The 26,685-nt window shown below is 37.6% G+C and overlaps 1 protein-coding gene across 1 annotated transcript in view; it reads right to left on the bottom strand.

The window, feature by feature from the left end:
- Window positions 1–857: 857 nt before the first annotated feature.
- Window positions 858–26,685, bottom strand: part of LOC126471634 (signal recognition particle 54 kDa protein) — a 55,155-nt gene continuing 29,327 nt past the window's right edge. Inside the window, exons 3-9 of the mRNA XM_050099869.1 lie at window positions 26,293–26,522; window positions 11,899–12,049; window positions 11,673–11,821; window positions 11,323–11,584; window positions 11,100–11,208; window positions 10,713–10,979; window positions 858–1,248 (exon numbers count right to left, since the gene is read on the bottom strand). Of these exons, the coding sequence (XP_049955826.1) occupies window positions 1,157–1,248; window positions 10,713–10,979; window positions 11,100–11,208; window positions 11,323–11,584; window positions 11,673–11,821; window positions 11,899–12,049; window positions 26,293–26,522 (1,260 nt within the window). The 3' untranslated portion in view covers window positions 858–1,156. The remainder of the gene's footprint in view (window positions 1,249–10,712; window positions 10,980–11,099; window positions 11,209–11,322; window positions 11,585–11,672; window positions 11,822–11,898; window positions 12,050–26,292; window positions 26,523–26,685) is intronic.

The raw sequence follows: 26,685 nt of genomic DNA, 5'->3' as shown, positions 1-26,685 counted from the left end.
GAATGGTGACTTCTATTAGGAGTGATATAAAGATGTTGAAGCATAGTAAGCACCATAAAATTCCACTTATCAGAGTGTTATATTTCTGTATAGTGCCCACAGACCTCTTTATCAGTTAGAACAACAAATACTGTGTAATTAAGGTATTTGTTGTTAGAATGCTGCTATTTACCAGAGTTGGACTCTGGTACAGAAAAGTGCAACAGTCATGCAAAATTACCCTCCAGGAACTGTAACTAGTGACACATCCTTATATACATACAACCTGTCAAAGACACAATCATCTACAGAAACATAGGAAATGCACACATGCTGTGTCTTTTTTTTTTTTACGAGACTCCCACAGTGCCTTAGGATACTGAAGAAATTGTCTCCTTCCTGGGAACCAGTCAGGTGCCTGCCATAGTAACAACTCTGTGGTAACAAAACCACAACAATTCTTCATGAACCAGATCTACTCACAGCATTTGTGGGTCTTGGTTACACACACACTGAAAAATATATTTAAGATGACCAGCTATCCATGTTGTTATGACAAGTCATTACTGTGAAATGGGAACAAAGATCTCGAACATGAAATCTGAATGGAAAAAATTACAAGACAAGGCATCATTTTCACCTAAATCATGGAGGATTGATCCAATCTCTCACTTTATACCCTTAAATTACAGTATGACTGTAAATTTCTTTTCACTTCATACATTGTGTGTCTCTTCAAAAGAAAGATATACTTAATTCATTTTGCCTGCCACACAAAATTTTAATCAGGTGAGTGGGGTACACTTCTCTTTACTGGATTTTAGTTAGTAGAAAAATTTGTATGTGATACTTTTGAAAGTTTATCAACAACTTGTACATGCAGGCCCACTGAATTTATTTCTTGCTATTTTTACTCTCATTTTCTCAATTTACATTCAAACCATTTCAAATGTTAAATTTGAGAAGACATTCAATTTTGTAACAGGCATGCAAAGATGTCCAAATTCTAGATACCATTCTGCAAATTTCGTAACTATTAAGATCGTAGATAGAATACTCTTCATTTCTTTTTTTGCACTGAGTAATTATTTGGAAGTTATAAATAAATCAAACTGCAATTTTCATACTCGAATGTACAATAAATATGCAGTATGTGTCATCACTGTTAAACCTATTATCACTTATTTCCAAAACCCATTAGGTTTCCAAGACCTCCTGTTGCTCCTTGTTGCAACTGCCTCATCATATTCTGAAGTCCTGGCATTCCACCTAAAGCAGAAAGGAAAAAAATAATGTAAATTACTACAGGGAAATGTTAAAAATTTAAACACATGCAAAATAATATGCTCGTAAGAATGAAAATACCTGTAACTTATCTGAACCAGTTACAGTCTCAAGCTTTACATTCTTTTTCTTGCTGATCTTAGCTACTGAACTACTTGCATGAATGCTTTAAATAAGCACACCCATTGTCACCCAATGCCCTGGAATGAGGAACATCCTAGCCAAGATACTTCCAAACCTACCCAAAGTGGCATTCCACTGCCCACCCAACCACCACAACATCCTAGTCCATCCCTATGCCATCCCACCCCCGATCTTCTGCCACACGGATCATACCCTTGTGGAAGACCCAGATGCAAGACGTGCCCAATCCACCCACCCATCATAGGCTTATTCTACCCCATCAGGGGCAAGGCCACCTGTGAAAGTAGCCATGTTATGTACCAGCTCTGGTGCAACCACTGTACAGCATTTTACATTGATATGACAAACCACCAGTTGTCAACTAGAATGAATGGCCACTGCCAAACTGTTGCCAAAAACAAGGCGGTAGCTGGCCCACAGATGGTTCCCCACTCTCTCACGAGGCGCTTCCCACAAACCCCATCCCGCCTCTCTCCATCCCTCACCCCACCTCACCCCAGTACACTCACCATGGGACGGGAAAGAGCTGGCAGTCAACTGAGCACAATTTAGGGAGAGACGTTTGTGCGCGTGTGTGTTTTCCCTACAAGCTTTGAAAAGGAAGTGCATTCCAAAAGCTAGCCAAGCTCTCTACCTTTTATTTGTGTACCTATCGATGATGCAGGGCTTCTGCCTTTCAGCGAGTTGTCTTCTTTATTCCTACATAATTCATAGTTATCACACTTGGGTTTAAAATCATTGCATGTTCTATAAAGAATACACTCTTGACGATATTTGCCTGAAGAGAAAATATATAGTAATGAGCAGATTTTTAAAAGCTGACAGTACAATCAATCTCTTTGACACTTTCTGAAACATATTATAAATAAATTTTACTCTCAGTACAGCAAAGACTGTGGCCTCTATTTTTGTTCTTTAATATCTCAGTGGCATAAATAAATTCAGCCATTACATCATTATGAAGTACATTTTCATATAACATTTTGCACTGTTGGTGTATCTACAGTTTTCATCCAGTTCTACAAATATTCACAAGCTCAATACAATAGTATGTAACTTTCTCAACTTCAAATTTTGTTCTTCTGTCTAAGAAACTAATATTATTACATGGTTGTACACATCGTATACAGCAAGCTCCTGTTCTTCAAGGTGAGGATTATCCATGCATAGTTTGACAAATTTTGAAAAATAAAAAAATGAAGTCTGAAGTATTGTTATAATCAGAACCAATATTTTCATTTAGAACATAAATTTCTGGTGGTTCAGTAGATCAGGAATAAATGTGTGACTGGTTTAATAGTAATGTCTCTGAACCTGGATCTGAGCCGATATGTGACATGGATGTAGTGAACAAAGCATGTAGTGAACAAAGCATGTTCGGTAACAGACGAGAGCAAACATGCGGCCATCTGGAAGCCAATCAGCACATACATAGGAGTACAAAAATGTGTTTATCTGTCACTACAGTAAGCCAAACAAATTTTGATTGACTGCACTGATGTTTGAACTCTCCAAAATATGAGAAGCTACCTTCCTTCTTCCTTCCTTCCTGTCTGGTGCCCTTTATCTGGTCAGTGCCATGTTGGGACTGGTATGATGCTGCTTCTGTTGTGTGGAGAACCAATCGTATCTGCATATACAGGTAGAAGCTGACCTCGGGGAAGATCAATTTGGATTCCGTACAAATATTGGAACACGTGAGGCAATACTGACCCAACAAATTATCTTAGAAGATAAGTTAAGGAAAGTCAAACCTACATTTCTAGCATTTGTAGATTTAGAGAAAGCTTTTGACAATGTTGACTGGAATACTCTCTTTCAAATTTTTAAGGTGGCAGGGGTCAAATACAGGGAGTGAAAGGCTATTTACAATTTGTACAGAAACCAGATGGCAGTTATAAGAGTCAAGGAACATGAAAGGGAAGCAGTGGTAGGGAGGGGAGTGAGACAGGGTTGTAGCCTCTCCCCAATGTTATTCAATCTGTATATTGAGCAAGCAGTGAAGGAAACAAAAGAAAAATTCAGAGTAGGTATTAAAATCCATGGAGAAGAAATAAAAATTTTGAGGTTCGTCGATGACATTGTAATTCTGTCATAGACAGCAAAGGACTTGGAAGAGCAGTTGAACAGAATGGACAGTGTCTTGAAAGGAGGATATAAGATGAACATCAACAAAAGGAAAACGAGGATACTGGAATGTAGTCAAATTAAGTCAGGTGATGCTGAGGGAATTAGATTACGAAATGAGACACTTAAAGTAGTAAAGGAGCTTTGCTATTTGGGGAGCAAAATAACTGATGATGGTCGAAGTAGAGAGGATATAAAACTTAGACCGGCAATGGCAAGGAAAGCATTTCTGAAGAAGAGAAATTTGTTAACATCGAGTATAGATTTAAGTGTCAGGAAGTCGTTTCTGAAAGTATTTGTATGGGATGTAGCTATGTGTGGAAGTGAAACATGGACAATCAATATTTTGACAAGAAGGGAATAGAAGCTTTCAAAATGTGGTGCTACAGAAGAATGCTGAAGATTAGATGGGTAGATCACATAACCAATGAGGAGGTATTTATCAGAATTGGGGAGAAGAGGAGTTTGCGACAACTTGACTAGAAGAAGGGATCAGTTGGTAGGACACGTTCTGAGGCATCAAGGGATCACCACTTTAGTATTGGGGCAGCGTGGAGGGTAAAAATTATAGAGGGAGACCAAGAGATGAATACACTAAGCAGATTCAGAAGGACGTAGGTTGCAGTGGGTACTGGGAGATGAAGAAGCTTGCACAGGATAGAGTAGCATGGAGAGCTGCATCAAACCAGTCTCAGGACTGAAGACCACAACAACAACAACACTCCCAAAGGCATTTTAAAGCTACTGCCAGCTACCTTTCTCCTCTTGGGGGTGGAATTTGTGTACTACTACTACTACTACTACTACTACTGTCTGTGTGTAGTGGAACCAACCCACTATTCACTGAAGAGAATGTGGAAAACCATCTAAACCAACATCCAGGCTGACCAGCACACCACCCCATATCATTAATCCACGAGTATTCAATCTGGGGCTGGCATTCCTCCCTGTGTCCCAGAAGGAGGCACTTTAGCAAATGAGAACTATTTTCAGGAAAAATGTGAATTGAAATAGAAAATAACTGATGATTATTTTGCAAAATTGAATGGATGATACAAAGTACAGTGTGTTTTAAGTGTAACTTTATAAAATAGTTGTCAGCTTCTGGTGAGTAACCTGTAAGCTATGCAGTGGGCTTTCAAATATGACATGTGGCTTATTTCTTAGATACAGAAAATTGCCGTTCCCAGTAAAAAACATATTTATTTTGGACTATCCATGTTTTGTAGCATGAGTTTTGTATTAACCGGGACAATCCGGAGCTTACTGCACATTTCTTCAAGTACTTATAAAAAAGACTTGCACAAAGAGACAGGTAACATTAATTTTCATTTTGTGATTTCATTAATACAAAGTATATCAGATATAATACATGCTATCGCATATTCTTTACTGAAGGTGTGTTATGTTTATGTTGTTACCAAGTCTTTAAATATAATATCCAATGACAGAATCCTATTATGTACACCTGACATACCACATTACAGGAAGTCTTATCGAAGTGCAAATCATTTCCTGTTTTGTGTTGACAAAATTTTTAACCATGATCTCAAAGAATCTAGATTTTTTTTAATAACATTTCTTTAGTATGTCTGCTTATTGTCGACACAGAATCATAATGAAGTGTCTGGTATATGTTGCGAGTGGTTGCCAGGCTTACACAGTTTACTGTGTCCTGCAGGAGGTCTCTCATAAAACTCATAGTCTGCCACTTATGTCCAAAACCAACTAACTGATCACTAAGAGTTAAGTTTGATCATTGATTCAAATGTGCTATAGCTCATTTGTCATCTTGTTCATCTGAAAAGCTGATTGCAGCACAATGTTCCTTGGTTTAAACAACAGCTCCGGGTCTGCAGAGAGATATTAGTTCATGTTTGCTTGGTTTGTAATCAGGTACACAAAAATCTGACTACATTATTGGAGCCAAAATTGGGCCTATACAAACCCTGCAAACCAAATTTTGAAAAGCTTGTAAAAAGTTAAACATGTGTTAAGAGATACTCCATTAAAATTATAGTAAACTCGGGGCAGTTCATTTATTTATTGTGATAGGAGACACACAGGATATGCTTGCTGATCATTTTCAATGGGGAATTATAAAACTTTTTTGACAAAATTAACCACAATTTACATCTTGGAAGGGGAGAATTATTATGAAATGAATGATGGAAAATGTGTAAGTTCCCAGTTTTCACCAGCTATGAGAAATTTCATGCAGAACTCTCGACATGCTGCTCTGAACTTTGTTCCACTTCATTCTACTTCTGATGGTGAAAATGGGTTTCGTCTCACAATAAGGATGCACCAGAGCACATTTTGTTGATATAAACAACAAAAAACATAATGCAGTAGAGCCCAGCTTTTCAAGGAACTTTTTTTGTGTGATATACAGGGTCTTACAAAAAGGTACGGCCAAACTTTCAGAAAACATTCCTCACACACAAATAAAGGAAAGATATTATGTGGATATGTGTGCGGAAACGCTTAATTTCCATGTTAGAGCTCATTTTAGTTTCGTCAGTATGTACTGTACTTCCTCGATTCACCGCCAGTTGGCCCAATTAAAGGAAGGGAATGTTGACTTCGGTGCTTGTGTTGACATGCGACTCATTGCTCTACAGTACTAGCTTCAAGCACATCAGCATGTAGCATCAACAGGTTAGTGTTCATCACGAATGTCGTTTTGCAGTCAGTGCAATGTTTACAAATGCGGAGTTGGCAGATGCCCATTTGATGTATGAATTAGCACGGGGCAATAGCCGTGGCGCGGTACGTTTGTATGGAGACAGATATCCAGAATGAAGGTGTCCCGACAGGAAGACGTTCGAAGCAATTGATCGGCGTCTTAGGGAGCATGGAACATTCCAGCCTATGACTCGCGACTGGGGAAGACCTAGAATGACGAGGACACCTGCAATGGACGAGGCAATTCTTTGTGCAGTTGACGATAACCCTAATGTCAGCGTCAGAGAAGTTGCTGCTGTACAAGGTAATGTTGACCACATCACTGTATGGAGAGAACCAGTTGATTCCGTACCATGTACAGCATGTGCAGGCACTATCAGCAGCTGATTGGCCTCCACGGGTACACTTCTGCGAATGGTTCATCCAACAATGTGTCAATCCTCATTTCGGTGCAAATGTGCTGTTTACGGATGAGGCTTCATTCCAATGTGATCAAATTGTAAATTTTCACAATCAACATGTGTGGGCTGACGAGAATCCGCACGCAATTGTGCAATCACGTCATCAACACAGATTTTGTGAACGTTTGGGCAGGCATTGTTGGTGATGTCTTGATTGGGCCCCATTTTCTTCCACCTACGCTCAATGGAGCACGTTATCATGATTTCATACGGGATACTCTACCTGTGCTGCTAGAACATGTGCCTTTACAAGTACGACACAGCATGTGGTTCGTGCACGATGGAGCTCCTGCACATTTCAGTCGAAGTGTTCGTACGCTTCTCAACAACAGATTCGGTGACCAATAGATTGGTAGAGGCGGACCAATTCCATGTCCTCCACGCTCTCCTGACCTCAACCCTCTTGACTTTCATTTATGGGGGCATTTGAAAGCTCTTGTCTACTCAACCCCGGTACCAAATGTAGAGACTCTTCGTGCTCGTATTGTGGACGGCTGTGATACAATACGCCATTCTCCAGGGCTGCATCAGGGATTCCATGCGACGGAGGGTGGATGCATGTATCCTCGCTAGCGGAGGACATTTTGAACATTTCCTGTAACAAAGTGTCTGAAGTTGCGCTGGTACGTTCTGTTGCTGTGTGTTTCCATTCCATGATTCCTGTGATTTGAAGAGAAGTAATAAAATGAGCTCTAACATGGAAAGTAAGCGTTTCCGGACACATGTCCACATAACATCTTTTCTTTCTTTGTGTGTGAGGAATGTTTCCTGAAAGTTTGACCGTACCTTTTTGTAACACCCTGTATGTACATAATAGGTATCAAAGTCCTAGCCAGGGACTCATTTACTATCTAATAAAGGTTATCTGAATTTTGTACTATGTTTAGCAGTTGACAGGGAAGTGGCAGTTGACAGGGAAGTGGCAACTGTCTGGGAAGCTGAAATGTTTGACTAAATTTCATTAAACATTATTGGTGTTTCTGGAAAGCCTGCAGCTGTGTCATTCATTCATTACTTATATGATGAAATACTACACCAGTTATGTACTTTTTCCTGCTCAACATGATGTGTCTACAACTTACTCTCATGGTTGAATGCAAATATGTACTTAAGTATTTTGGTTGATTGTATGTGTGTTGTTCTGCCTCTCTTGCACTGTAATGATGTTTATGAGGTTACAAAATATACTATGCCTCCTCCATTATGCAGAAAACTGCATGTACACACACACACACACACACACACACACACACACACACACACACTATTTGTTTGTGAAAAATGCCAGAAAACACTTACATAAATATTTGCACTTGACAATGAGAATAACTTCTTGAAACATGCCATGCTAAGCATGAAAAAATTTGTAACTGGTGCAGTGTTTCATTACTCAAGCCAGAAACATTTGAGCAACAGAAAGAGAGCAATGGTGTCAACTAGCACTACAAATTGCCAAACAACAAAACATATCCAATGAGTGTTCACACAAAGGTGTCATAATGATCATGAAGCTGTGCATGCACAGAAAAAAACAATTTGAAAACAATTGTGATCAGTCATGATACCTTTATTTGAAAGAACTTTTACTCCCACAGTCATCATGTCGAAGTGTAGTGGGAGGAGACTAAGCATGGATTGTTCCGAATTTTACTGATTTACATCTGCTGAGCAGAGCACCCTGGTTTCAAGAAATTTAACTATGTAATGTTTGTAAATACTACTTGAAGGCCAACAACATTTCCACGGGATTATCTGCTTTCAGCAGCAGAAGCACTACCAGTGCATGTTGATACATTTTGCAACACAGAGATCATGCTGCTGGTTTAAAATGTTTTATGACTGTGTTGTACCATTTGAATCAACTTAACATCATATTTGTGCTATACTGCATCTATTTAGTCTTGATGACCATCTATTCTGATAGCATACAAGGGTCTCATAGCAAGCACTGACATGCATGCTCGGTTCGGAAGAAAGATTTTCTGACAACAAGCTTTTGGAAGCTCAAGCCTAAGGACTGCCGGTAGCAGATCACCACAGAACAATGCAATTAAAAATTTCCCACAGAGAAATGATTGGGAGAGCTGTATGATAAATCTGTGCAGAGGCTCATTGCCTGGAGTCTCATTAGGGGGCAGGTAAATGGAACATATTATCACTGTACTTGGTACATGTACACCTGCAGGAACTGCTCGTATGTTTCTACTTGAGTGAAATGTGAAGTTACATCATTTGTAAAGTCAGTCACACTACATTCAGCTCTCCCTCCACTGAGATGGCCCTTTCACAAGAGGCTAAGAACTTTTAGCAATGAGACATTAGTAGTTTAAGAATTAATCTTTTAGAGACAAGGCAATACAAGTCTCACTTGTGCCATGAGCCTCAATTCCTCCACATGAATTATTAATAGTATGGGAGCAACTTTATTGGTGAAGTATTTTTGTGCTCCTCTTTTCTCTCAACATATTTGGAGATATGTGTTACAGTTACAGGGAAATAAAATGACTCCCTGTGTCCCTCAGAAGGAATTCCATGTCTTCCACAAATGGGTTCTTGTCACACAAAAATAGCATATAACACACTGATACTTTTGGAGATAGTCTTTAAGCGTTTTAGCTTTTGACCTGAAGTTTAGTCTTTGTGACATTGGAATTTTTTGTGTACTATTTGCTACCTCATTTGGTGATTTGTTTACATCCTAAATATTCAAGCAAGTGAAATGAAGCTGAGATGTGGGGAAACTATCCTATAGCTTGCCTGACTGAATTGCCTCAACAGCCATTCACCCCATAAACACAAAGTACACCTTGAGATTGACAGGGCTCTATAATGGTTTGCATTGTCCCCACAGTTCCACTTTTGTGCCCTGCAGTGGTTGGTGAAGCATGGCCACTTTCCTAGAAGCTCTGCGTTCACTGCCTTGGAAGAGTTTAAATCCTCTGCTGTCATAAAACTTACTTCCATCTTTCTCCAAGCACTATTAGATTTTTCTTGATGTTCAGCTATTTGACATCTTTGAACTCCTGTTCATGTTGAGCTTAGCAACAAAGAACCATATTTTCCTTTTGATGTTCACAGCAAGTGTATGAATAATACATCCATATAGCCGAGTGCATCATATGACCCTTACCAGGAGACCATGGAGCACATTGCCCCCATCAAATCTGCCTAGCTGACTAATGAGGGGGGGTTGGTGTTCCGGTTAGCCTGGATATGATTTTTAGGCAGTTTCCCACTTCATTCTATATATACAACAGGCTGTTTCCCATGTCCCACCTCAGTTACACAATGCACAACCACTTCAAAAACTGTCACATGGCATATGCGCACACTTGAAGGGTACACAGATTCCTGTCCTGGAAGAGCAGGGTGGGGGTGGGGGTAGGAGGGGCTGGCAGTAAGTTTCAAAATGCCTTTGGGAGTGACAATCCCACGGTAATAATACAAATATGGCTGGTTCTCCGCAAAATTGGAGAGGCAACATATCATTCTTAACCATGCATCAGGTGGATACAGGGCAACAGAAAGAAAGTAAAGGATTAAGTGGACAAATAAACAGGACTGTTTGAGCTTCACATGGTCAATGATTTACTCCCATGACCTGTGTATGCGGCAATGACTTGAGAAACAGTTGCTATTGCCGCACACATACAACTATGATCTTTACTATGTGTATAAACTGTCCATTTGTCTTTGTGTGTCTTATAAGCACTTTGCAGTGATTATTTACAAACTGTTTCAAAAAATACAGTAAGCATCATCATCACACAGAACACAAAATAATGAAATGTAACTGTTGTCAAAAGCAGAGCTTCAGATACACTACATCAATACATGTTTTTTGTTGAAGATGAAGTGATGATATTATATTGAACAATTTCTGTTTGTGAATTAACTAATGTAGTGAAAGCCTAATTTTTAACAATATTCTACATGTGCACTTCACTACAACAACTGTTCAACATATACCACCAAGAAGAAAAGAGAAGATTCAGTTAAACATAAATATGTACGAATGAAAATAAATACCCATGTGTTGAAGAACCCTAGGATCCATCATCTTCGCCATCTGTTGATTAAGTTTCGTCATCTGGGCTTGATTTACATTCTTTGCCATATCACCACCTTTGAATAATCCTTTTATTCCACCCATCTTCTTTACAACTGCAGCAAATTTTGTGTACTGTGAGATAAGTTCTTTCACTTCCCTTTCAGTCACTCCTGAACCTTGTGCAACCCTCACTATTCTTGAGGATTGTTTTGTAAATAGTTTCGCACCATCGCGGCTGTCTAATTCTGAAATAAAATTAAACCACATGGAAAATGAGCAGACATAGAGAATTATTAATTAGGGTGAAGGCAATTTTTATTTCAGATAAACGGTTTTTATAGAAATAAAATAAAATTATTTCATACCACCATCATTCATGCTGTCCATAATTGTCATGAGCCTCTTCAATCTGGCCATTGAATCCTGTTCACTACCTTTCGATAAGAAATCTGTACTAAACCCAGGTATCATACCCTAAAACAAGATGAAATGACAATCGATAAATACTGACTGTGGGAAACACAGGACTCACTGATTATCGGCTCTGTACTATTTGAAAATTTTATATACTATTAGAAAGCAACTCACCATTATTTGTGAAAAAGGACCCATTTTCATAATATTCTGAAACTGCTCGTACATATCACGTAATGTGAACTGCCCATGTTTTATCTTTTCTATTAATTCCTCATTGTCATCTAGTTTCAGCTCATTTACTTTGTCAATTAAACCTTCTATATCGCCCATCCCTAAAAGCTTACTAATGAACGGTTTTGTTTTAAATGGTTCAAAGTCATCAATATGTTCTCCTGTTCCAATGAAAATAATAGGACTTTGTGTAGCTGCAACACTAAAACAGAAAAAGGAAAGCCTCTGAAAATTTATCACAATTTGAGACGGTAGTGACAACAAATCTACAAAATAAAAGTAACACTTACGCACTGAGAGCACCTCCACCTTTAGCATGTCCATCAAGCTTTGTTATTATAACTGAACCAACATCAACCTTCTCCTTGAATGCACGAGCCTGTGCTTCACAGGCCTGACCTATTGTTGCATCCATCACGAATATGATATTATCTGGTTTCTGAGGAGAATAAAAAATATGTTGAGTTTAGTTAAATAAAATAATTAACAAACAACAAGTTTCAGAATATTACTTACAATTGCATTTGAAACTTGCAACATTTCTTCAAAAAGTGATTCTTCTTGTTTATGTCGTCCACTTGTATCAACAATTATTATCTCAAAGCCTTCTTTCTTGAACATTTCTACACCATCTTGTGCTATAACTACAGGATCTACTTCAGTGTAACTGCATCAAAGAAACAAAGATAAATGATTAACTTAATAGGTAATGTGAGATGATGACTCACTGAAACAGAAGTTCAACAAATTTTAGACACCTGCACGCATTGAAGAAAAGCAAACAAAGAATACCTGTGGAGTACTGCAAGCAAGTAAAAGAATGTCTATCATAAACATTACAGCAAAAAAGAAAAGTCCACAATACAGTATCTACACCAACCACTTACTCCTAATTGCTGTGACGGTAAAGTTAAGTAGGTGATACTGAAAAAATGTTGAAAAATCTGAACATTAGATTCCTACCCAAGCACATATTTATCAAAATTAAAATTATTTATTCAGTGGGATATCATAGGAAAGGGTACAACAATGCTAAGACATCAGAAGACATGAAATGACAGAAAAGAGCATGCTGCAAAATACACTTTTTGAACTTTGCAGGACTTACAATACACAAACAACAATGCTGAGATAAAACTGGCCCAGAAAATATTTATAATCCTGCTGTGAAATAAGTTATACTATTCAATCAACAGGAGAACTACTACTTATGGAAGCGAATGGAAATGACCACAATTGTTATGAAATGCAGAAAACGCTTTTTGGACCTTTTTAATTTTAGACACCTGTACAAATAGTGTAAGGCATGTACATGATGCTAAATGGCTTTAGAGAAATTCCAGTTACAAATCCCTTTGATATGGCACACTGTTCATTGTGTTAGTTAACCTTCTTCTAACCCAAATAGTTCCAAAATATACCATTTTCAAATTCTGTTATGCAGTGGACCAAATAATGAATAATTATTGTGTGAATCACTCAGCAGTTGTTATAAAACAACTGTTAATATTAATGAGATTCCAGTGACAATGAGCATGATTGAAGCCAGATGAGAATATTCCAATTTTTCTATTAATGAAATTGATTATATGAAAAATTGGATTAGGTTTGGATTGTCATTTTCTCCCATCTTTTACTTGCCCTGGACTATCAGCAATCGCCCCCCCCCCCCCCCCCCAACTCTCCCACTAAAAAAGTGTAACATTATTTAAACAACTAGAGAATCAAAAGTAACTATTTCCATTACAATACTCACATCTTCAAAAATTATGATAATAATAAAAAAACGGATATAAGCACACCAGATAAAAAAAATTGTCACCACCAGGAGACACCTTGCTAACACATTTTATCACCACCTCTAGACTTGATAACGGCCTGAATTTGGGAAGGAAGAGAGTCCATAATTTTCATCAGGTATGCTACATCTAGCTGATGTGACCCATTGATAATTAAATCCTGTGGAGGCACCAAACTGCAAATAATGTATTGGCTGTCTTATGCAATTAAGATCGGGTGATTTAGTACGGTATTCGATATTTGATAGGGTGACCGAGTGTTTGTCAAACATGGAATGTATGCACACACCCGTGTGAACAGGGCTGTTGTCATCCCTGAAGATGGGAGTGTTGTTAACATATTCACCATGAAAATACTACAGAAAGGCAACACCTGGTCACCAAGAATGTTGAAATAAACATCCTATGTTCCCGGTAACCTGAATGAGTGATCCAAGGTCACAGTGTGAAAAACAACCTCAAAATCTCACAGAATCACTTTTGGTCTGAATTAGATGCTCCACACACTCACTGAGCTGTCAATGTACTCGATACCTTGCATCACTTGAAAGGACACAAAATTGTTACTCATCAGATCACACTACATGCTTCCAATCATGTACTGCCCAGTTTCTGTGTTGTTTGGTTCAATGAAGTTAACATGAGCAATGATCTTTTGCGAGGTACCCCGACTCCAAATGACCACTACATGTAGTTCACTCCTCATTGTTTGCTTGGAAACTGGTTGAGACTGACCTGCATGCATTAACAGCAGCAGTTCCTGTCAGGTTTGATACTGATTGTCACTGACATGCTGTGACGCTCACCTCTAGTTCCTGTCAATTACTGTCTTTTTACAACCACTGCTCTTTCTTACACTATGTTAGATGGCTGCTAGTGGCACACCATTCTTATAGACAAAAAAAAGTCATGTAGCTTCGTTCACGGTGTGATCATGGGTGCATCCCAACATGATAGTTCCCTCCTGACATTCTGTCATGTCTTCACGTTACACATCATACTGAACTGCTTCCATACAACTAATTGTGAGGTACACATCACTTCACTGCCATGACATATGTCACCAGATGGCTTTATAGCAATGCAATGTTTTAAAATATTTATTGCTCTTCATTCTTTTGAGAGGTTTAGCCATTTCATCTGGTGTGTTTTGGTTGCTACTCTTTACGTCTAATCTCACTCCTGTATCTTTATATCAGGGGCAATCAGGTCTTCAGAGTTCTAAAAATTGAACATAAAAAAATTATTTCTCCTGCCTGGATCCTTTGTTCTTGTTTTACTGTTAAGAAGTAACACTCTGTTCTTTAAAGATTATAGGGACTGCCACAGTTTTATAAAATTTCATCACCAACTCAACACTGGCACTGTCATTTGAACTTGTTTTAGTTGTGCCACATAAGATATAGAATGCTTTTATTTTGAAGTTAATATCTCTGAAACTGTCTAAATGTTAATTATATACTAGGTTATCCCAGCAGATCAAATATTCCATCATCTTTTGGTCACACATCTGGGATATTATTAATTCTTTTTCTGACATTTCAACTGACAACCTTTCAGCTGTTCTGAGGGTGAGTCACTTGCAAGACTTTTAAATCACTTTACGCAATACTGTGCAGTAATCATGCATATGTCAGAGGTAACACTGTTGGTAACAAGAGCATCAGTCATAGCCAAAATTTTATGCATTTAAGGGTAATATAAAACAAGTGCAGACTTGGCAAATACACAGTTCTTACGAAGTATATGGTTGATTATTACACATGGCATGTGATGGGATGCTACACAATGAAGACTTACAGCAATATTTCTTTTGAAAGTGCAGATGTGAAATGACATGGAATGAGTTTCTGCAATTTGATGAGCTGGAAATCCTCATCTCAGTTGAGTAGGTTGTCTGCTGATTGTATTTAAAGAGCTTCCTTGACCACTTGATCTCAGCAGGATGAGGCTGTTGCCAGTATCTTAACTTTCTCATAATCCATGGAGTGAGCAGTGGAAATACAGTGTTAAGCCACTTCAGACTTATTGGTCTGTAGAAGGTGGGTGTATTTCAGGTGCTCACTGAAATTTCTTGTGAGTGAGGTAAAAGGTACATAGGACAAAATACATGCACTGTAAAAGTGTGTTACATTGAACACCAGTGACAGATCCGTCTTCTACAGCTAATAAATCTGCAGTGGCTAAACAATGTAATTTGACTGGCTATTGCATGGATTATGGGTAAGTAAAGAGACTGGCCCCAATCACATCCTACTGGGATTCAGTGGTTAAGGAAGCTATGGAAATATAATTAACAGACAACCTGCTCAACTGAGGTGAAGGCTTCCAGCTAGACAATTTCATCTCTGTGCTTCAAAAGGAAATATTGTTCCAAGTCTTTACTGCCTGGCATACTAAAATACACCATTCACAATAATCAACCAAATACTTTGTAAGCACCATGGATTTGCTGGCTCTGCAGTTGCTTAGTTTTACTCTTCAGATGTGTAAAGTTTCATCTAGGACTTACGCTCCTCTTACTAACAGTGTTATCTCTGACACATGCGTGATTACTCCACAGTATTGTTAACTTAAAAACCTTGTAAGAGACTCACCTTGAAATTATAGCTGACAGTGTCAGCTGACGTATTGGAACAAGAATTTATAATATACTGGACACATGCCCGAAAGATAATGGAATATGCAGGATATTTCAGAAATACTTTAGCAAACTTTGGGGACAGGTTCCTTACAGAAAAACATGAAAAAAAACATAATATTCCAAATATTAAAACATCACTCATTTTCAGGTTAATGAAATCTGACTTTCAACGGCTTTCTAGGAACAACCCAAAAATTGCACTTATCTCTGAACCCCTTTGATTTCTAGTATCCTAGATGGGGCTGTGTTGTTACTTTGCACATGTACTACAGGTAGTGAGTTAACTCTGAGTTCTCCATTCAAACACGGCAGAATGTTCATTTCATGGGCAGGTACACATTATATTTATGTGCAGCCACACAAATGGTAATGGACATCAGGCTGCAAGGCTGTATTGTATGGCGTTTCCAGACCAAAGACAGCAGAGTCATCCAACCTTTGATGCTGCGTATCATCGTGTTGCTGAGACAGAAACAGTGGCACCATCTTCAAGTTGAGCATGGAGGATATTTCATGAGCAACTTATGTATCCATATCATCAACACAGTGTGCAGGGCCTTCCACCTGCCAATCGCCCACCATGGAGACCTTTTGCTGATGGTTTGTTGCATGAACTGCCAGCCCGTTGCTTATCTCTTCAGTTTTGTTTACAAACAAGGCAACATTTGGAAAAGATGGAAAAACATTTTCCATACCCAACAAATATGGTCCAACACCAATCCTCATGCTACAGTACAGGCTAGACATCAGCATCAGTTTACGATTAATATGTGGGCTGGAATTATAGGTGACTGGGATGATCATACGTTCTCCCATCATGTCCTATAAGTGCTGCCTATAGGAACTTTGCTCAGAACATCCTCCAAGACTTACTAGAAGATGTTCCCCTGCACACAAGAACAAACATGTGATTTATGCATGATGGAATTCCAGCACATTTCAGTCTCACTGTTTGAGATGCACTGGCTGGTATCTACCATGACATATGGATACGTAGAAGATGGCCAGTACCAGGGCCCACATGTTCTGTCTATGCAATAGATCACCGGGATGCAGAAACTCCTCACTGATGCAACAAGGAAGCCTGCAATACCATTCAAAACCATCAGAGAATATTTGAAATGGTGCGACAGTCCATGATTTGATGAGTGCATGCATGTTTACAAGCAAGAGGAGGACGTTTTGAGCATTTATTATGAGTTTATATGCTTATGCGCTCCTACCACCTATAATTTTAACTTTCTTTAATAACTTGAAAACAAAGTATTTTCAGACATATGTTTATAGCTTTTTTCCTTGTTTTGGTGTAAGCAACCTCTCCCCAGAGACTGTAAAAGTATTTTTGAAACACTCTGTACACAATGTATTTAAAACCTTGCCTTTTCAACATATTGGACTCATATCAAGAGCTTTTCTTTTGCCAAACATTTCCTTGTAGATGCTTGTATATACGTTTTTTAAAGATAATTCAAAGTTATATAATTTTTTGATTAAATACAGTTTGTGGACTGTCTTTTGTAAATCATTTTCTGAATCTTTTACAATACCTACATCATCTGCAAACAGTTTGTCTTTGGTAGCTCTTTATCATATTTCAGAGCAAAACTTTTTTCCAGTTGTGAATGATGATGTCCATACAAAAGTTAAATAATACAGACTCCTTTACTCACAGTTATGTGCTTGTCCCCCCCCCCCCATTTACCCTAAATAGCAGCTTTAAAAAACAGTTAGTAGATGGGCTGAAGCTCCTTCCTCTTCCACAATTTGTGTCTGACCACTTTGTCAAAAGCTTTAACATAATCTACGAAGCCTACAAATGTACAAGATTATGGATATATCTGTGTCTTTCAAATAATTGTGTCATACTAAATACACAGCCTGTACAGGACCTTCCAGTTAAAAAGCCGTGTTGGTAATTAAATATCATGGTATATGTTAAAACATTTCATGTCCTTGTTACTATTTTACCATAAATTTTGTATCCCAAGTTTAGGCCCAAACCCAGCAATTCCCACAATTATTTCTATTTGGCACAACAAGGGCTTCAGTATAGTCATCTGACAGATAGCATGTCAAACAAAAATCATCACTGATATCTACAGCCTTTTAAGGAAGAGAATAAATGAATATTTTACGAGTTCCATGTTAAGAGCAGCTATAGTCAGCAACTTTATGGTGGCTCTTATTTAGCACTCTTTTGGGCTACACCCCTAGTTTGTTCCTACCTTATGTAAAAATGAGCAGTGTGAAATTTTGGCATTCAAAATTGGTAAACACACAAAAAATCAACCTCTGCAAAATATTGCTTCTGATTATTACCTAATATAGACAGATTGTTTACTTAATTTTCTTTGTTGATTGCATTCTCATTGGTAAGTGTGCTGAGCTGCCCCTTTTGATGGTCGAGCCTAGACCAATCCAGCAGTCTTTCACCTCCGAGGAGAGTGTACAATGTATTCGTCTATAGTTCATTTATAGTACATAATTTATTTGCTAGGATATTACTCTGATGAAATAAACTGCCAATATCAAATAAATGTGAATGGTTTTCATTTATAATTTGTCATGTACAAATTAACTGAGCATCAAAGTGCTGTCCCAGCTATACAAGATGTGATGATTAATTGGGAAAAAGCATTAATTTCAACAATGACACTATGACACTAAATACCAAAATTAGAAGCTCTGTATTATCGATGGAGACAAGCAGAAAAAAAATCAGGTTCACAAGTGAAAAGAAACAGGGTTTTTCAAAAAACTTGAGGAAATAGCAAATGTTAATAGTTTGTACATCATTAATAATGAAAAGGATACTCCATTTTTGATAACTCAATGGCCGAAGGATGGGCCAAGGTTAATGTATGGGACTGATTACCAATCATTTGAGAAAAAGCGTTTCTGAATAAGCAGCGACAGCTTTAAAAGACAAGAGCAAGAGTGAAACAAATCGGAATCTCTACAATTCAGCATATATGTACTTATATTATAACTTATAGAACACTTATAAACCACTTCTCTTTCAATGTTGGTACTTTCATGCATATATTGCTTGCTTAACTTACTATGGAAAGGAGCAGACAAAAAATGCCTACAAAACATGTTGAATCAGGTTTTTAGTCCTATGTTAAAGAATTAGTTTCTGATAAAACTACCAAATACAAGCACTTTTAGTGGTGCAAGTGCTTTGACTGAATTTTTTTAAAGACCTTTTGTATCTACCTTGCAGGCATAAATATATTAAATCATTCTTAGGAGAGTTTTTGTGGAAATGATGAGGTGTGGAAACACAGGTCCGACTAGATCAGTTTTGAAAACAATTCAAAACATTAGGTCAGCAAATAACGTTAACAAATTCCAAACCGCAATTCAGTCCTGACAGTCACAGAACACTGGGATCAAGTTGATATGTCTTGAATCCTCATTTTACTTTGAGATACAATGTGAGAACAGAGTATTATTTGGAAGGTTTAGAGTTCGATGGTATGTGTCTTAACAAATCAGAATCTTGTGGAGTATTTACCTATGCTCCGATGCCATCCATCATGCAGGGTGGATGGCAAAATGCATTTATAATTAGAATATATGTATGTTCCGTCATAAATATTAATTATGGCCACAAGAAGAGAATGCAGTTTGCATATTTTCACAACTGTGTACATTGAAGTATGATTCTCATCTCTTCAAAAGTTAAAGCAATTTATGTGTATTTGGATTTCAGTACCTTTTCCAAAACCAAATAACAATCACATTTGTTGATCCACTATATTCCACACATGGCATTATTAAAACTGAAAAATCTTTTGTGGTACCTCCCGCCTGTTCTGTCATTTTGGCCACTTTTAATCCTCATTAATCTTCTGCGTTAAAAATGGAAATGGTATATGCACTGCTTTAGAGGCAAATATTAGAAGAATTGAAGTAGACATCAATCAGCTCTCAGAAAATTTTAATAATGGTATTTAACAGTTTGCTTCAAATAAAACAGTAGTATTTATTACCAAATTTGATTTGGGTGACAATTATGTAAGACAGGTCCTTCACAGTGGCAGGAAAATAAAGATTTTCAGTCATTAATCTGAAAGTTGTAAATGATCCAGATAAGAGAGGCATTTAGCTCATGGGGGACTACAGTAAATAATTTTCAAAAAAAAAAAAAAAAAAAATGAACAGAAGCAGTATGTGTCACAGGTTTTATCTGAGAATCGCAATAAGTTTCCATGGCATAAAAAGCAACTATCAAAGAACAAGGGTTTTTACAAGGAAATGTGGTTTTATGATCATATTTATGTCACAAATGTAGTGCACAGCAGCTTGATAGATGGTAGTAATCAAAGTTAATACAGTGCTTTTTCACATTTAGTTAGAAAGTTTTTTAACCACCTACATGAGAAAAAAATAAATATGACTTTTATGTATATTGAAACAAAGCACCTGGAGCAGATGATATACCATTAAAATTATTAATATCCTTGAGAGAACCAACCATGACACAATAGCTCCACCAGGCAGGCAGGTTATACAAGAAACAGGGAATATCATCAGACTTCAAGAAGGATGTAGTAATACCCGTACCACAGACAATAGCTCCACCAGGCAGGCAGGTTATACAAGACACAGGGAATATCATCAGACTTCAAGAAGGATGTAGTAATACCCGTATCACAGAAGCCAGGTGCTTCCATATGTGAACATTACAGAACAATCAGTTAATAAGTCATGGCTGCAAAATAATGGCATGTATTACCAACAGATGAATGGAATGATTTACAGATACTGCCCTTGGGGAGGAGAAACTTGGGTGAAGGGGAATATGGGAACACATGAGGCAATATTGATCCTACAGCTTTTCTTTAAATGTAGAATGAAGAAAGGCAGATCCACATGTATTGCACTTGTATATTTAGAGAAAGCTTTTCATGATGTTGATTGAAGTACATTCTTTCAAATTTTGAAGGTAGTGGGGGTAAAATACAAGGGGTGAAAGATTATCTACAATTTATGTTGAAATCAAACTGTTGTTAAGAGTTGAAAGACATGAAAGGGAAGTAGTAATTGAGAAGAGAGTAAGGCAGGGTAGTAGCCTACCCCTGATATCACTGTATCTGTACACTGAGCAAGCAGTAAGGAAACCAAGACGAAATTTTAAAAAGGAGAAGAAATAAAAATTTTGGAGTTTGTCAACAACACTGTAATCCTGCCATAAATGGCAAAGGATTTGAAGGATCAGTTGAACAGAATAGAATGTTTTTTGAAAAGAACTTATGAGATGAACATCAACTAAAGTAAAAGAGGGATGAGGAAATGTAGTAAATTAAAATACTAGGTTAGGAAATGAGAAACTAAAGGCAATAGATGAGTTTTTCTTTTTAGGCAGCAAAGTAAATGACAATGGCAGAAGTAAAGCAGGTACAAAATGTAGACTGGTAATAGCAAGAAACTTTCAGAAAGTATTTGCCTGGAGTTGTGTCATGTGGAAGTGACACATAGATGATAAAAAAATGCTGACGCAAAGAGTATAGAAGCTTTTGAAATGTGATGATGCAGAAAAATGCTGAAGATAAGATGAGTCATTAGGATAAACAATGAAGAGGTACTGAAACAAAATGAGGAGAAAAGAGATGTATGGGACTACTTGACAAAGAAAAGCTGATATGATGCACCTTGACACATGAAAGAATAGTTAATTTGGTAATGGAAGAAAGTGTGGAAGGTAAAAAGTATAGAGGGAGGCTGAGGCCTGATTATAAAGCAGGTTTAGATGGACATTGGCTGGAGTAGCTAGGAAGAGAGGAAGAGACTTTTGCAGGACAAGCAGCTGCTATCTGAAGGAAGATGGAATACTGTAGGGTGGTAAGGTGGACTACTATGTTCTTGACCTAGTTTGTGTGCCTACCTATTGCTGAAGACCTCCACTATACAGTGGCCATCTTCACTCATTCTGTTGTAAACAAATATATGGGATTGATTAAGTCCCACTACCATTTCAAAAAAATCATAACTTGGAAACTATCAGAGATAGAGAACAAATGTTTGTTGTAAAATGTTTAGGAGCTTTCAAACTTTTTCCTGTTTGCCCTTTGTTGCAGATCTGACTTATGAGTGTGAATGAAAATGGTGATAAACCACGAGAAGATGCACTGTGTCATTTGGCACGCAGAATCCATGTATGTGACAACGGTACTGCAGAATTATCAATGCCAGTACCAGAGGGCAGTGCAAGCAAAAGCAAAAATTTGAAAGAGATGAGCAGTGTCAAAGACATTCCTCGAAGTGGAATCTACCCTTTGTCTCAAGCACATGTTGACAGAGTACAATTTGTATTTAAATGCAGCCAGCACAAGTCACTTCATTGTGCAACACACAAATTTCAGCAAAGAAGATCAACTGCTCATTACGTGTTACGTAACCAATTACACCATTTTACATACAAAGTGCAAATGGTCCATGCATTGTTGCCAAATGATCTCCATCTGCAGTAGGTATTTGTGTTTTCCATGGTGGTCTCTATAGATGCTCACAAAAATTACCTGACAAAGTGCCTGTTTTCAGATGAAGCAATGTTCCACATTTCTGGACATGTGAGTCACCACAACATTGGGATTTTGGACTCCAACAACCCACACAACATGCATGAACACATCTGTGACAGCACAAAGCTTAATATTTGGCATGGCCTAATGCGCAATAGGGTGGTAGGCCCATTTTTCTTCATAGAGATATCCTTAAATCGAATTTCAACAACATGGGGTACCACAACATCAGAATTTGAATGAGTGGGATGCCCCACATAACATATTTCCTAGGAGAGGGATGGGTCATTATGATCTCATTGTATGGCCCCTATGCCCCTACATTCTCCAGATGTCACACCATTAGACTTGATTTGGTGGGGTTACATCAAGGATCACATGTGCCAACACCAGTCCTTCGTGGGGGATTCGCTACGTACGTTATAAACAGTATTCCATTTGAGTCCATAGATGTATCACAGCACTGCACTGAATAGATATTTGAATGTTGTGCAGCAGCAGTTGAATTTAGTGAAACTAAACTTCTAATTGATGCTGATCAAGGTAGAGAGCGTTCTTCATTCACGTTGTAGGAAGTACCAGAAATTAGTTATATGGGGTGACTTAAATATAAATTTTGTATATGATGGAGCAAGAAAAAGGATGTTGGTAGATCTCCTAAATTCATATGATCTGATGCAGACTGTTTTTTCCAACTAGGGTGCAGGGGAACAGTAGCACCACCATAGACAATATGTTAATTCATTCCTCATCACTAGATGGGCATTCTGTTAGTAAAAGAGTGCATGGCCTTTCAGACCATGATGAACAAATTTTACCACTGAAACACTATTGTACTCAAACAAATGTAACATATAATTACAAACTGTGTAGGAAAGTTAATCCAACAGCAATAGAGAGTTTTTTAAACCTTGTCAAGGAACAAGAGTGGCAGGATGTTTATAGTGCCGATAACATAGATGATAAATGTAATGCTTTCCTTAATACATTTCTCATGCTCTTTCAGAGTTGCTTTCCATTATAACATTCTAAACGGGGTACTAGCAGTAACACGCAGCCCAGGTGGCTGAGTAGTGGGGCAAGGATATCATGTAGAACAAAGAGGGAATTATATTAAAATGTTAGAAGTAGTCACAATCGAGCTACAGTAGTCCATTACAAACAGTATTGTAAGGTGCTTAAAAATGTTATTAGGAAGGCAAAGAGTATGTGGTACGCAAATAGAATAGCTAATTAGCAGGATTAAATTAAAACCATATCGTCAGTTGTGAAGGAAGTGTCTGGTCAGCAGCACAAGGTTGACGATACAGTCAGTTCATAGTAAAAATATTTCTGTTACTGATAAATCAGATACATCAATCATTTTCTGAGCATTGCTGATGACTTAAATAAAACTTTAGTTTCTACAGGGAATCATATAATTCTCTTGGCAAATTTCTTTCCAAGACTGATGTCTTAAATACTCCTCTGTGGTACAGACAAGGGGGAAATTGGGTCAATAATTAAATCACTGAAGACTAAGGACTCTCATGGTTATGATGACGTGCCTAGCAGAACATTATAGTACTGTGCTGCACATGTTAGCCCTGTATTTAGTCATATTTGAAATTTTTCCTTTAAGAATGGTCAGTTTCCTGAACGATTAAAGTATTCAGTAGTAAAGCTGCTTTATAAAAAGGGACAAAGAGATAAAGTAGACAATTTTAGACCTATTTCTATGCCATCAGTGTTTGCTAAAGTTATTGAAAAGGCTGTGTATGTAAGGATAATGGATCATTTTATATCACACTATTTGCTGTCACATGTACAGTTCACCTTTAGAATTCGTTTAACAACTGAAAATGCTATATTCTCTTTTCTCTGTGAGGTTCTGGATGGGTTAAACAAAAGGTTTTGAATGCTAGGCATATTTTTTGATTTAACTAAGGCATTTGTTGTGTTGATCACAAAATATTGCTCTAGAAATTGGACCATTACGGAACATGGGGAGTAGCTCGCAATTGATTCACCTCTTACTTTAGCAACAGACAGCAAAATGTCATTATTCACAGTGTTGAGAATGGCTTTGATGTGGGGTCCGAGTGGGGTACGTTTAAGTGGAGGTGCCTCAGGGATCAGTGTTGGGGCCACTCCTGTTCCTTATTTATATAAATGATATGCCCTCTAGTATTATGGGTAACTCTAAAATATTTCTGTTTGCTGATGACACTAGCTTGGTAGTAAAGGATGTTGTGTGCAACATTGGCTCTGTTTCAAATAGACCAGTTCATGACATAAGTTCATGGCTTGTAGAAAATAAGTCAATGCTAAATCACAGTAAGGCTCAGTTTTTACAGTTTATGACACACAATTCAACAAAACCTGACATTTTAATTTCACAGAATGGGCATATGATTAGGCCTAGTGAAACTGAACAGTTCAAATTTCTAGATGTTCAGATAGATAGTAAACTGTCATGGAAAGCCCACATTCAGGATCTTGTTCAAAGGCTTAATGCTGCCATTTTTACTATTTGAACAGTATCTGAAGTGAGTGACCGTGCAACAAAAAAATTAGTCTACTTTGCTTATTTTCATTCGCTTATGTCGTATGGTATTATGTTTTGGGGTAACTCTTCCCATTCTAAAAGGATATTTTTGGCTCAGAAACGGGTCGTTCAACCCCTGTTCACAAGCCTGGGTATTTTGACATTGGCTTCTCAATATATACATTCTTTACTGTCATTTCTTGCTAACAGTATTACCTTATTCCCAAGAATAAGCAGCTTTCACTCAGTTAATACTCAGCAGAAATCAAACCTGCATTTGGATCAGACTTCTGTAATTCTTGTGCAGAAAGGCGTGCAGTATAGTGCTGCATCCATTTTCAGTAAGCTACCACTCGAATTCAAAAATCTTAGCAGTAATCCACGCGCTTTCAAATGGAAACTGCAGTGTTTCCTCACAGGTCACTCCTCCTATTCTGTCAAGGAGTTCCTTGAAAATTAAGCTGATTCTTGTTGTATTGTTGACTGCGTTGACTTGAACTTATGGACTAACTTTTTTTGGGTTCATAAACATTTTATTTTTATCTGTTATTACTTTTATGTTGTAATTTCATATACTGACACATTCTATTACCTTGGAGATTTGCTCCTCAATTTGGTCCTATGGAACTTGACATCTAAATAAAATAAATAAAATGTTGCAATCAGAACTATTGATGATGCAATGCTGACTTGCTGACTCGTACTAGTGCAGACCTCTAATATCATCTTGAGAGAGTGGGGGCACACACTGATATTCTGGCACAGCAGTACAAAACTATGAGAGCTGCTAATTTTTTTTACAACAAACCCTGATTTTCTATCTTAAATAGTTTCCAAGTTATGATTTGTTTAAATGACAGCAGTACTTTATGGATACGTTGTATTAAAAAGTCGAAGCTCCAGTGTCTTTCTGTTCTAAAATTTGGAAACCATGTGTTTAAGACTTTTTGTACGTGTGTGTGTGTGTGGAGGGGGGGAGTTGTAAATGACAGTTTTTTTTTTCTTTTCACTTTAAGGCATTTCTTTAAAATGTGACAGTTTCACTAATGAAATAATGTTTGGTCGGCAGTTCCTCAATCGTAAAAACACCCATTTTGATAAGTTAAAAACAAAAAATAATCTATCCAGTTGGAAAACCCATCACTGATGTTATGAATGTTACTAGTTCAGTGACACTGATATAAAAGCTTATGAGAACAATCTATTTTCACAAATACCACCTTCTGACAAAGCAGAGCCATTTAAAACAAGAGGATGTTTTTTTGGTTCATCATGGTTCTCATACATCCACCCAATACTTCTTTATTTGTTGGTTCTCAATGAAAGCAACAAAATTTGATTAAACAGAAGAAAATACTAATAAAGAAAATTACATGCAGATCAACTTTTTAGACCTGTTTTACATATTACCTCCCGTAAAATGGAATTCTTGCTTTTGTAGCATTCTGCTTGAGTTGGTCATAAGCACCTGCACGGAATGTGTCTGCGCAAACCAAGCATGCCTTCCAATTCTTCTTCAAATAGTGGTAAGCAAGTTTTGTACAAGTTGTTGTCTTTCCAGAACCTTGAAGCCCAACAAACATTATAATATTCGGTTTTCCTTTCACAGGCTGGTGTGCTTTCACACCTGGATCGACTAACTGAAAACAGCAAATAGCATGACAGTAATATAATCCAATAGGTAATTACAATGAATACAAACTTCAAGAAAATTACACAAAATTTGTGAATCATTTTCAATAGAAGAATGTAAACCAACATACGGTTGGACCTGAGGATTCACTGACAGTTATACTGCTTCAG

Source organism: Schistocerca serialis, chromosome 3, assembly GCF_023864345.2.
Source record: "Schistocerca serialis cubense isolate TAMUIC-IGC-003099 chromosome 3, iqSchSeri2.2, whole genome shotgun sequence".
NCBI lineage: Eukaryota > Metazoa > Arthropoda > Insecta > Orthoptera > Acrididae > Schistocerca > Schistocerca serialis.
Note: the sequence above shows the minus strand (reverse complement) of the source record. Positions and strands in the feature narration are given on the sequence as shown.